General features: G+C 32.4%; 1 protein-coding gene across 1 annotated transcript; it reads right to left on the bottom strand.

Annotated features, from left to right (window-relative positions):
* Positions 1–1,613: 1,613 nt before the first annotated feature.
* On the bottom strand, positions 1,614–10,431 carry LOC111714402 (ras-related and estrogen-regulated growth inhibitor). Its single transcript, XM_023489505.1, has 13 exons — positions 10,260–10,431; positions 10,066–10,118; positions 8,852–8,965; positions 8,202–8,575; positions 6,688–6,751; positions 6,439–6,505; positions 5,745–5,821; positions 5,390–5,432; positions 5,287–5,316; positions 4,315–4,387; positions 3,277–3,344; positions 3,123–3,215; positions 1,614–1,684 (listed from the first exon to the last, which is right to left on the bottom strand). The coding sequence occupies exons 4-13, from the start codon at positions 8,308–8,310 to the stop codon at positions 1,628–1,630; spliced, it is 681 nt and encodes a 226-aa protein (XP_023345273.1). The 5' UTR covers positions 8,311–8,575; positions 8,852–8,965; positions 10,066–10,118; positions 10,260–10,431; the 3' UTR covers positions 1,614–1,627.
* Between the last annotated feature and the right edge of the window lie 3,687 nt (positions 10,432–14,118).

The following is a 14,118-nucleotide window of genomic DNA, read 5'->3' as shown; positions in this document are numbered from 1 at the left end:
GTGCATATTAGAGATATCAGGGGTGCATATTAGATATCAGGGGGTGCATATTAGATATCAGGGGCGTGCATATTAGATATCAGGGGGTGCATATTAGATATCAGGGGTGCATATTAGATATCAGGGGTGCATATTAGATATCAGGGGTGCATATTAGATATTAGGGGGTGCATATTAGATTTCAGGGGTGCATATTAGATATCAGGGGTGCATATTAGATATCAGGGGATGCATATTTCTTGAAAATCTTTCCCCCTTTCAAAATCAATTTCTCCCTCCATAAATTAAATATAATTGTGGAGCGGCAAAACAAATTCGTAAGGTTTTATTGGCTGAATTTTTAAGTATTAATTGTATCAAAAAGGAAAAAAAACGTGACTTTTAATGTCCATCAAAAAGCAATTTTTTCCTTGAGAAGTTATGTGTGTTTGTGCAGAGTTCCAAAAAATGATTAGGGTCTTAATTGCTGACTTTTTAGGTATAAAGAATTAAGAAGGCTGAAAAACTTGCCTTTCATGTTCAAGTTTTTTGTTTTCCGTGCTCTTTCTTTTCAATATTGTGTGCTCTTTTCATTATTACTTGCTCTTTTTTTCCTTATTCTGTGCCCTTTCTTATTATTCTGTGCTCTTTTTTCCTTATTCTGTGCCCTTTCTTATTATTCTGTGCTCTTTCTTTTCCTTATTCTGTGCCCTTTTTTACTTTTCTGTGCTCTTTTTTTCCTTATTCTGTGCCCTTTTTTATCATTCTGTGCCCTTTCTTATTATTCTGTGCTCTTTCTTTTCCTTATTCTCTGCCCTTTTTTTAATCTATACTATTTTTCTGGAAAATCATTTAAAAGTTGGTTCACAGTATTATTCGGAAAGTTCTTATCTCTTTTCTTTATTTAAACTTACTTTATTTCAAGAAAATGGTAAATTCAAACAAAAATGTTACTTATCAATTTTACACATAAATTTTTGATGTAAAATTAAACCAAGAAACTATTTTTAATTTTGGATCAGGTTTACAATAAAAAGAACAGAAACAAAAATTTAATTTCCCAATATTTCTAAATTTTATCGCAAACTAAACTTGAGATTGGAAAATGTTTTAACATAAAACATGAGCAGAAAAATATCGATACAATCCATTTACCTTCTTAATTTATAAACTTTTGAATGAACGAATTAAATTAAAATCTGAGGAAAAGGAAAAATAATTTCTCAAGAAAGTTTAAAAGGGTTAAAACAAGTAGATATGTCAGCTTTAATTCAACTTCGTCTCGACAATTCAAAAGTTTCTATATCATCAAGATATAAGACATTATATACAGGGATACTCACAAAGGATAAGACTTTAAACATCAAACATTGTCATATGGATTGAAGATAGTAAAATAAAAGTCTTAATCACTTTTAAAAGAGGGATACTAACGAATCACAAATATATTTTAAGTTGGTGTACGTATCTTTTTCATTTAGATCCGTAACTTAAGACATGTTTATATAATTTTCTGAAAAATAAAATGGGATTGAAATTGAAAAAGAACCAGTCAACCTGAAATTTAACTAATATTTCGTCCAGGTCTTCCTTCAAAATTCATAAACATTTCTTTTACACTGGAATATTTTTTCCCGTTTTGACTTGTTTAATATTTAGATAAACTACTGTCCGACTTCCCACGGTGGTACACTCGGTTCCCATTCTAGAAATACAGAGAGGTGTTAGTTTAGATTTAAGGATAGTTTTTTTTACGTAAGAAAGACTTTTAAAACATTTTTATAGTTTGAATAAGTAAACCCTAAGAAGTTCTGCCAAAGTTTAAGAATTACTTTTATATCATACAGATTCTTTTTAGAGATTTTAAAAACTCTTCACCTAATAGTATTATATGTGTCAGGATTTGATACATAGGTAGAAGTAGTTAAAAACTTGAACTTCGTAGCTTGTGCGTCGGTTCAAGCTATAGACGGTTTCAGGGGGGGGGCAGTCCATTAACCCCCCTCCCACTGAGTGAAATTTTGCACAAATTTTTTTACCCCCCTGAAACAGCCCTTGGATTTAACTACCCTAAAAGCAACGTAAGTACATCATTAAAAAATTTAGTAATTTTGATTTTGACGATTTTGATAAATTTTCCAGTTATCCATTTTTTAATATTTAATTAAAGATTAATGTCGATCAAAGATAATTTCAAAGTTTTAATTGATTTTAAAAAATCTTGATTCGATAGTTTTTATGTGTTTTTATATTATTGGCACTTAATCTTCTCTGTTTATTTTGTAACCATGGTTCCAATAACTCTTTGAATTCTTTATTACCTTGGTTCCAAGAACTCTCATATATCCTTTATTACCTTGGTTCCAATAACTCTTTGTATCCTTTATTGCCTTGGTTCCAATAACTCTTTGAATTCTTTATTACCTTGGTTACAAGAACTCTCATATATCCCTTATTACCTTGGTTCCAATAACTCTTTGTATTCTTTATTACCTTGGTTACAAGAACTCTTTGTATTCTTTTTTACCTTGGTTCCAAGAACTCTTAGTATTCTTTATTACCTTGGTTACAAGAACTCTCATATATCCTTTATTACCTTGGTTCCAAGAACTCGCTGTATCCTTTTATTACTTTGGTTCCAATAACTCTCTGTATCCTTTATTACCTTGGTTCCAAGAACTCTCTGTATCCTTTATTACCTTGGTTCCAAGAACTCTCTGTATTCTCTATTACCTTGGTTACAAGAACTCTCATATATCCTTTATTACCTTGGTTCCAATAACTCTTTGTATTCTTTATTACCTTGGTTACAAGAACTCTCTATATCCTTTATTACCTTGGTTCCAATAACTCTTTGTATTCTTTATTACCTTGGTTCCAAGAACTCTCTGTATTCTTTATTACCATGTTCCCAAGAACTCTCTGTATTCTTTATTACCATGTTCCCAAGAACTCTCTGTATCCTTTATTAGCTTAGTGACAAGAACTCTCTGTATCCTTTATTACCACGTGTTCCAAGAACTCTCTGTATTCTTTACTACCTTGGTTACAAGAACTTTATGTAACCATTATTACCTAGATTCTAAGAACTCTTTTTATTTTTTACTACCTTGATTCAAGGACTTTTCTGTATCCCTTTTTACCTTAGTTCCAAGAACTCTTTCTAAAAGAGAGGTTTTATTTTTTCTTCTTACAGCGGATATCTCACGGCATAATTCATAAAAGGATTCAGCAATCTAAACAGTTTAAACAACAAATTAGATTTATCCATTAGAGCAATAATTCTTCTTATCTTACCTCATTAACCTGATCCGCAGCTGCAACTTCCAGAAAATTACAATCAAAGTCTTTAGCCAATATTTCACCTAGAATTTAAAGTCTTTAGCCAATATTTCATCTGGAAATTAAAGTCTATAGCCAATATTTCACCTGGAATTTAAAGTCTATAGCCAATATTTCACCTAGAATTTAAAGTCTATAGCCAATATTTCATCTGGAAATTAAAGTCTTTAGCCAATATTTCACCTAGAAATCAAAGTCTTAGCCAATATTTCACCTAGAAATCAAAGTTTTCAGCTAATATTTCACATAGAAATCAAAGTCTTAGCCAATATTTCACCTAGAAAAGTCTTCAGCTAATATTTCACCTAGAAATCAAAGTCTTAGCCAATATTTCACCTAGAAATCAAAACCTTCCGCTAATATTTCACCTAGAAATCAAAGTCTTAGCCAATATTTCACCTGGAAATCAAAATCTTTAGCCAATATTTCATCTAGAAATCACAATAATTCAATTGCATATGATTAGATGGAATCTTTAAATTTGAAAATTGATAGTTTTCAAGAGTATTTTTCATAAATATGAAACCCTTTTTGTGAAAATTTTATGTATTGTAGGTTTATATTAACTAGATAGCTCCCTTTTAAATAATTGATTGATTTATTGATTGATTGCCTTATCTTTTTCTCTGATTGATTTATGAATTATTTTATCGATTCATTAATTGTATAACTAGTGATCGTATAATGTTACTGGAATGATTAATTGATTGTATAACTAGTGATTGTATAATGTTACTGAATGATTAATTGATTGTATAACTAGTGATCGTATAATGTTACTGGAATGATTAATTGATTGTATAACTAGTGATAGTATAATGTTGCTGGAATGATTAACTAAATAAAAAATGACTAGTTATTAGTTTAATGATTTAATGATTGGTTGATTGACTGATTTAATACCAGGTTGATTGATTATTCATTGGTAGGTTAAAAGTCAGGTATTTTATTGATTGATTTTATAATTGATTAATTGATTGATAGCTTGATTACCTTCTTCTGAAGAGACCTGTCTAAGATGAACCATGTCTCCCTTGTTTCCTAGAATCAGCATGGGAACATCTTTCTAGAATAAGTTTAGGAATTAGAAGAATTAAACGGAAATTCAGGGTATTTCGCACCCCTGGAATATTTGGCATTTGGCCAAGATTTAGCAAATTTTCCATTTTGGTATAAATTTTAATATAAATGTCGGAAATACCTAGAGGAGATCATTGTAAAAACATTAATAAAGGAATGGCGTTTTGCAACAAACTCAAATTTTCGAATCCATATATCTTTGCAACCTGGCGGGAAAAACCTTTGATATTTCAAACTTAAATAATTCGATCTACCCTTTCTCTGAATCTAAGCTGAGTACAGAACCTGGAGAATTAGGATCAATGCACTCCAGGACCTTATACAGGATACACGTTAGAGCTTATAGCTCCGTTTATCCAACTAAGGCCTGGGGACTTGCACTTCATAGACAGCTCTCAGACTTTTATTTCTTTATCATGACTACCAGAGGACTAAGGAGGACACCAGTCTCCTTCCTCATCCTTCAATATGAATATACATCCTCGGAATCCTCAGCATCACTAAGGATATCAGAGGACGCTCTTTATTCTCCAGCTTGTTCTCAGACAGAACCACTGGAGACTCAGAGCAGCTAGAGGATCCAGGATTTATTCTCCAGCTGGATCTATGAGTTATTAGGTAAGGTGTTTATAGACATGAAGCTCTATAATCTCGAGTTGGTTCTATTGACAGGGACACCCGAGATACAAAATAAGAGTACGGGGAAATATTTGCATAAGCCCTAAACCATGGGTGCAAATGCCTATTATTTACATCTGGCTTGTTTATTAATTAATTATTACAAAAGATATTCGGGTTAGAAAATCAGAGTTTGTATGAGCAAAGACCTAATTCAAAAGCATTTTAAATATTTTTTTCAGATTACATATTATTGATATTATTTACCTCTTTCACCTGTGCTACTCCTCGCACATCCTAATAAAAAATAAAGATTATAAATTTTTAGATAATAAAAAAACTTTTATTATTGATTAAACGTTTTGGTGACCTGTATATGGTTGAAAACCTGTTTGAGATATGTGAACGAGGATCTATAAATAACATATTTTAACATTTAACCAAGTTGTAAACAAAATCTTAATAATAAATATCATGTACGATTTAACTTGTAAAAACTTTTATAACATTAGTTTAAGTTTAAAAAGTTTCTATAATTTCTAATAATTTCTCATAATTTCTTTATAATTTCTTTATAATTTCTTATAATTTCTTAAAATTTCTTATAATTTCTTATAACTTCTTGATAATTTCCTGAAAATTTGTAATAAAAGAGCACTAAATTGCTCATATACTTGAAATACTTTTATATTTAAAATTCAGTTGAAGAATTATATGTTTTATTCCTGTCTGTAATACTATAGACTAGGACCAGTCCATCAGCCCAGCTCACTAGCTCAGCAGCTGGTAGGTCAACTGCAGACTAAATATATAATACTTGTGTCAAAATTATTAATATTAATATTCTTCACATACTATAGATCAGGACTAGACCATCAGCTCACTGGCTCACTAGCTCATTAGCAGGTAGGTCAACTGCAGGCAAAATATATAATACTATATAGACCAGAACTAGACTATCAGCTCACTAGCTCACTAGTAGGTATGTCAACTGCAGACTAAATATATAATATACTTTAGACCAGGAATAGACCATCAGCTCACTAGCTCACTAGCTCACTAGCAGGTAGGTCAACTGCTGACTAAATATAATATACTATAGACCAGAACTAGACTATCAGCTCACTAGCTCACTAGCAGGTATGTCAACTGCAGACTAAATAAATAATACTATAGACCAGGACTAGACCATCAGCTCACTAGATCACTAGCAGGTATGTCATATGCAGACTATTAATGTATAATGTACTTTAGACCAAGATTAGACTATCAGCTCACTAGCTCACTATTAGGTATATATAATGTATTGTACTATAGATCAGAGCTAGACTATCAGCTCACTAGCTCACTATTAGGTATATATAATGTATTGTACTATAGATCAGACTATCGGTTCACTATCTCACTAGTTTATCCTACCTTAGTTGATGTATCACAAATCTCAAATATAACAGGATCACCATCAACTGCAATCTCGTGTTTATATCTAAACAAACATAATAATATTATTGTCAAATATACAGTTACTCTTTTATCCAACAAAAAATGGAGAAAAAAATAGTTGTTAAAAACTGTCACATAGTAAAGAACCATGTTTTTATTTCTTCGTAAAAACAAGAAATTCTGTCTGAAAGTTCTCTTAGTTTCTATTTAAAAGTATATTTTTACCTGGAATCTGATTGATGATCATATTCACCGATATATCTTTTAGTTAGAAACCTCACAGTCAGAGCTAAACATATGTTATAAGATAATGGAAAACAGACAGGGTTACCCACACAGGGTTAGTCTTCAGCGACGACTTTAGATAATTTATGCAGTCACATTTTCTCATTTTCAAGACTTTTTGCAAATTCTGTAAAAGTGACTCTTTCTTTGCCAAATCAGTCGATAAGTCATTAGAAGCTTATAATATTCAAGGAAAACCTTTAACTTAACCTTAGAATCAGTCAATAAGTCATTAGAAGCTTATAATATTCAAGGAAAACCTTTAACTTAACCTTAGAATCAGTCAATAAGTCATTAGAAGCTTATAATATTCAAGGAAAACCTTTAACTTAACCTTAGAATTGTCATAGTTAAGGATATTAATTTATGGTCTCATTCCTTGTGAGTAACCCTGAATAAAGAACCCAAACCAAGAAAACATGATAGTTGTTATGTACAGGGTTTCCCGCAAAGAATGCGACTTTAATGACGATCTTCAGGTTGAATTTTGTCATCATCATTGGAGTGCTATTGGAGACTCCCATGGACTTCTACTTGGAGACCCCCAGATTTTCGTAGAGACTCCCAGATTTTCATTGGAGACCCCATATTTTTTTTTTGAAGACCCCCCTTTTTTCATCGGAGACCCCCAGATTTTGAATGGAGACCCCATATTTTCGTTGGAGACACTCATATTTTCCTTAAAGACCCAAAGATTCTCGTTGGAGACCCCTATGTTTTCATTGGAGACCCCATATTTTCCTTAGAAACCCCATATTAGTACTATGAAAATCTTGGGGTCTTTAATGAAAATATTAGGGTTTCCAACAAGAATCTGAGGGTCTCAAACTAAATAATGGGGGTGTCCAACGAAAATATGGGAGTCTCCAACGAAAATATGAGGTCTCCAATAAAATCTGGGGGTCTCCAATGAAAATATTGGGGTCTATACTGAAAATCTGGGGTTTCCAACAAAAATATGAGGTCTCCAATGAAAATCCGGAGGGCTCCAATGAAAAAATGGGGTCTCCAATGAGAATCTGGGGGTTTCCAACGAAAATATGGTGGTCTCGAACGGAAATATGGGGTCTCCTATAAAAATCTGGGGGTCTCTACCGAGAATCTGGGGGGCTCCAACGAGACGTCTCTGAGGGTCTCCAATGAAAGAGCTAGTTTTCAATAGTACTCCAAATGATGATGATTTCTCCCCAGTTTTCAGGGTATACTTGATAATTTAGCAGATAACAAAAGTAAAATTTAAGTCTATGGAAACCCAGGGTGAATAAAAAAAGGCTAAATAGATTACGTACAGTCGTCTCTGAATTTTAAAAATAATTACATCGATGATAAATAAGAAAAATCTAAACTTCCAGTTATTCAAATAACTGATATAATAATAATAACGATGATGATGATGATGATAATGATAACAATAATAATAATAATAATAAAGGTAATGATTATAAAAACAATACCACTTTTCCCTACTCCCGGAGCTCCCAGAATTACAAGTTTAACTTCAGATAAAGACGACTTTTTTCTTCGGACCTGTCTGATCCCTCGCATTCCACTGTTAGAATTCATCTTACAGCTGTTTACACTTTCTTACAAGATGCTTCCTCAATATTTAGCTGATTTTTTATAAAGATATCGTCTTCTGTGTCAACTGTCACTGATTTCACTGATTTCATCACTGATAAACTATTAAACAGCCGAGGAAAACTAAATGATGAGTGATGATGAACTTATCAAACTGTACTATCCATCACTATAACCTGAGTCCCAATCAGATTCTTTAAACGAACCTAACTTCTTCCCGATCCTACTGATAGACCCGGGGGTCTGTAATCTGAAAATAAACTTTCTGAATGTCGTCCTGCAAAGTTCAAAAGTGGTAATTCGATATTAAAATCAGAAACATCTGAGTCTACATCATGTTTAATAAAAAACCATCTATATCTGCATTAAAATGCATATATCATTCTTTGCTCTGATTTAGAAATCCGACTTTAGAGATATGACGTGGGTGCCGGGTGGTTACCCTGGAGTGATTAGATTTAGAAAAAACGAAACAGAGTTATTCAAGATAAATTCGAATTATAATTATAAAAAAATAAAAATTAACCTGTAATTGTCGTCTTCTTGTTCTCTGATATATGTATCCACCGTCTCCTGCCAGTTTTGAAGACGAGGGGTGAAAATATCAGATTTTGCCAGACGTAGCTGATAAAACCGTATCCTGAACATATAAACTTGATAAAACCGTTTCCTGAACCATATAAACTTGATAACACCGTATCATGAACGATAAAACCGTATCCTGAACATATAAACTTGATAAAACCGTATCCTGAACACATACACTTGATAAAACCGTATCCTGAACATATAAACTTGATAAAACCGTATCCTGAACACATACACTTGATAAAACCGTATCCAGAAAATATGAACTTGATAAAACCGTATCCTCAACATGTATAATCTTGATAAAACTGTATCATATCTGAGTCCAGATCACGGTTGTATAATACACTCCAATGGAAGGAAAATTGTGTCTCCTAACGCAAGGATATGATATATAAAAAGTCACTGATTATCCATCTTAGGCGGCGACATTTTCCGTACATTAGAGCGCATAGAGAGTACCAACCTTCTAACCTTATTATACAGCCTTGATACCAACCTTATAACCTTATTATACAGCCTTGATACCAACCTTATAACCTTATTATACAGCCTTGATACCAACCTTATAACCTTATTATACAGCCTTGATACCAACCTTATAACCTTATTATACAGCCTTGATCCAGATCTAAATATTATCAAGATCTAGAGATCTGAACTTTTCTGTGGATATTGTTACAGAGTATAGGTGGCAAAACAGGACAAAACAACAAATAAATCATCTCCTTCTAGTGTAATTAATGTATACAGTTTAATATCTTGCTTATGACGTAAATAAAAAGGTTTTCTAGTTTTAGTTCTAGTTTTGTTTAATCTAACCCAGAACCTTAGTAGTTTTTACACATTTCTACTCAGTCTAGTGCATTATTTACATTCACGTTGATACACCTTTTGTAATCTAGGCGATTATGTAAATTTATAAAAACGACTTTTTCATTCGAGTGTTGATTGTTAACAAGATTTTTTCGAATTACAAGTTTTACAAGTTTTACAAGTAATGCTTTTTTAGATGACAGCTTCTCTTGGCTTCTATGTATGAATATCAATGCTGTTTAACATCTTGATATAAATCAAAATTAAAACTGAAAGTTGTGTTCATTATATTGATATTATCGCCTAACACTGCATGTAAAATATGTCCATTATTACCTAATTGGTGTTATTCTATCTGGAGGGACAAGGGTGGGCAAGGTTTGCAGAACCTAAAGAAAAACGATTAAATCGTCCACATTATTGTTAAGATAAAAGTTTAAGTGGGGTACCCTTGGGAATTGGGCATGCCTTTTTTTATGGAGGGTTACTTGAAATTACGCTTAAAGTCCGTTATAAGTTACATTTTATACCTGAACTTGCGATTCAGTATGGGCTTGAAGAATATGCATAATGCACCATAATAAACAGTCTTCACACCATCTTAGTCTTAAAATGAGTTTACTTGGTAATATTAGGATAATATAAGGAACATAATTTGAATCCAAATGATGATGAAAATACGAGAGAGATATATCTAGCTGAATCACTTTGTATGAGAACAGTGAAATTCTTGTAGAAAGCTTGCTTGAACAGAACTCGGATTGAGCCAGGGGGAAATATGCTTTAGCTGTACAGGCAGTACGGTCTGGCAGACCCAGTTTAGTTTAATTATTCGATATACTAAATTGTGTGAGCATATTGTATAAAATAATTCAAAACAATTAAAATACAGATATTACTTGGTGCTAAAATGTAAACGTTTTAATATGAAAAAAAACTTTTCAACGACAATAAAAGTATTTTTATATAATTTTTTAATCCCCCCCCCCCCGGTATTTTGACTGAGATCCTGTATTTGCGTTGAATTGGGACGAGAAATATTCTTCCTTCAATGTCATTTTGTATTTCGCCTTTCCTTAGTATTACATCAACATAAATAGACACACACACACACTACATACATATACACACTCACACAATCATATTCTGTATTTATTAAGCAAAATATCAATCGTTGTAAATCATTTTATATTCACAGAGGAGGGAAGGGGATGAATGCAAGCCACATAAATCCTTTATCCACATTCTGGAGCGTTTATTTTCATGTGTAAGCCACAATAAAAGTTACCATGATGACCACGAGCACTCCGCGCTGTAGCAAAATCTACTCATCTGAGGCAAACTTTTCATCTTTTACATCTCTCTCTTTCACTGCAACTACGACTTTGTGACCTTGAAGCACCTCTATTTTTGATATTACGCACAAGTATGAAAAAATTAATCATTTGGTTACATGCTAAAATTTCAAAACATTTTTGTTCTTCTCTCTAGCTCATACAATACACCATAGTTTCCTGTTTCAGTAGAAGTAAATATTTTTATATTTACTGATAGCGCCGATTGAAGGATTTATAACTCTGATTGGATAATGAGATAGATAGAAAGATAGATGTTCCCGCCATGCAATTTTTATTGGTTCAGAATAGACACCAAACACATGACTGAACCCTGATTGGATCAGGTGCTAATGGACTCCGCATACAGGAGTGAATAAAAGGAGTTATATATAAAAACCTAAAATATTTCAAACTTACGTACAATTACCCTTTCTCCGACGCTAGTTTAACGTGATATAGAGTAGAGGCAACTTGTAAAATTAATCCCTATTTTACCTGCTAAGGGACGACCAGTTTATTGACCCGATAGGCATTTCATTGTCAAAGCAGACAGCAGGCTGATTTCTTATCCTGGCCAGAATTTAAGCCAAACCATATCCCGCCTTAAAGGGACTGTAAGGGTAATTTCAAGTGAACTTTTATTAAAAGAGGGACATGTCCAATTCATATGGATACCCTTTAAACCTTGAAAGGGGCCGTTAATCGAGAGTAAACAAGATTATAGCCTAATAGCTATTGGTATTATTCTTACATTAATCTTTCAGAATTCCAGTGCAAAGGTATAACACCTTTGCTGAGACACTATTTGACGCTTTTTGTCATAGTCATGGATTGAAAAAAAAATTTAAATATTATAAAAATTGTAGTATCTAATCGTTAATTGTAGATATCTTTAATTTTCTTCAAAATTATCTTAAAATTGTCTATTTTCAAAATATAACTTATTTTCAACATTTGATGGTTTGATACGTTTTCCCTGCTTCCCCAGAGCCCAACATTTAAAAGAGTATTGTTGAACGAAACTCCAGAGTTTCATTTTTGGGGTCTTAACATTTGTGTAGATTTGATTTACGAGATTCTATAAAAATGGAGAATATGAAGAAACCAAGTAAAATAATATATCATAACAAAAATATTAATATCCACCAAAACTGCCTAACCCCATTCGGGAAACCCGGGTTCCAAAACTGGTTTTCATAGCGATACCATGTCTTAAGTTTTGGGCTTAGGAATCCCCGTGATTTATTGAAGAGTTGGAATCTAGGAAAGTTGTCTTTGTTTAAACGTGTTAATTTGTTAAAGCATGTTTGAACACAGAAAGATTTATTGGGCTGATGTTACTGAAAAAACGTTTAAATAGTGTCTATTCAATGCTATCATACCTTTCCGCTGGAATTCTAAGCAATAAATCGGCTTTTTCTCCGGCCATAGAAATCTTTGAAAATTAAGACTTATACCAATGAATAGCTAATAGGCAAAATAGTTTACCGTGAAATTACCAAAATAAGTGAACGGTCCCTTTAACTGTTTAAGGAGAGACTTTACCTTATTTATCGTATACAGGATATACAGAAAAATTTGCTATTATTGAACACTTGGTTTGCAAGCTGTTTTCTCATTTAGGAATAATAATATTGACTTACTAGAAGTCACATGGCAGGATATAAAAATTTACATTTAAATTTTTTAAAACTGCGGTGGACATGATGTACTTGATTTTCCAGGAATAAATGTAACGTGAGCTGAGTACTCAAGACACTCCAGATATAGGGCTTTTTACAAAACATTTCATAGATTTTCGATTATCGGTCAAAGATTTTAGGGTGCCGAGCGTTGTGAGTCCGGGATTTCCCTCTTAAAAGGGAGTGTTCGCGAAAAATAAGAGGGGTTATAGGTTTACGGCGAAAAAATAATCTATTTTGATCGCTACCAAACTTACTTCTATCTGTTGCGTCTAAAAGAAGAAAATTGTTAAAAACGACTTATGCTGGAGAACGTATAGCGTCCATACAAATTTTTAAAATTGCCATATTCGACTCAGATCGTAAATTTTAACTATATAAGAATGCGTCGAAAAATAATCGATGGCTTTAGGTTAACATCTGAATGATTTGTTTAAAAATAAAATTGATTTTTTTTACAATCTGAGTTGAATATTGCAACTTTCTGAATTTGTATGGACGCTACGTTCTTCAGTGTAAGTCGTTTTTAACAATTTTCTCCTTATAGACGCAACAGATAGCAGTAGGATTAGTAGCGGTCAAAAGCGAATATTTTTTGCCGTAAGCCTATACCCCCTTTCATTTTCCGCGAACACAACCTTTAAATAAGAGAAGGAGGAGTGATAATTGATAACATATAAGATGTAAATCTTACGTCCAATTTACTTTAGTTTCGCGTGTCCTGCATTAAATTTGGTAGATAAATAACATATATCTATTTACTTTAGTTTGGCGTGTGCATTAAATTTGGTAGATAAATAACATATTTCTATTTACGTTAGTTTGGCGTGTCCTGCATTAAATTTGGTAGATAAATAACATGCATCTATTTACTTTAGTTTGGCGTGTCCTGCATTAAATTTGGTAGATAAATAACATATTTCTATTTACGTTAGTTTGGCGTGTCCTGCATTAAATTTGGTAGATAAATAACATGCATCTATTTACTTTAGTTTGGCGTGTCCTGCATTAAATTTGGTAGATAAATAACATACATCTATTTAATTTAGTTTGGCGTGTCCTGCATTAAATTTGGTAGATAAATAACATATTTCTATTTACGTTAGTTTGGCGTGTCCTGCATTAAATTTGGTAGATAAATAACATATGTATATTTAATTTAGTTTGGCTTGTTCTGTATTAAATTTGGTAGATAAATAACATACATCTATTTATAAGTAATCTTATTCAATAATGCCAACAATTGTAATTAAAACCCTTGTTAAATCATTGCTTGTGTTTTTTTTAGGAATAAAATAAATGTTGGAATCGTGCATGGATTTGTTTCTTCTCTTGCTAAATTTATTAGCAAGGGTAAAATACTCCTCCTG

This window comes from Eurytemora carolleeae, unplaced genomic scaffold (assembly GCF_000591075.1).
Source record: "Eurytemora carolleeae unplaced genomic scaffold, Eaff_2.0 scaffold1572, whole genome shotgun sequence".
Lineage (NCBI taxonomy): Eukaryota > Metazoa > Arthropoda > Copepoda > Calanoida > Temoridae > Eurytemora > Eurytemora carolleeae.
Note: the sequence above shows the minus strand (reverse complement) of the source record. Positions and strands in the feature narration are given on the sequence as shown.

Coding starts and splice junctions, on each gene's coding strand:
- LOC111714402 (XM_023489505.1), bottom strand. CDS start 8,310: ATGAATTCTAACAGTGGAATGCGAGGGATCAGACAGGTCCGAAGAAAA. Junction 6,752..8,201: donor TCCGGGAGTAGGGAAAAGTG/GTATTGTTTTTA, acceptor ACATATGTTTAG/CTCTGACTGTGAGGTTTCTA. Junction 4,388..5,286: donor GAGTAGCACAGGTGAAAGAG/GTAAATAATATC, acceptor AACTTATTCTAG/AAAGATGTTCCCATGCTGAT.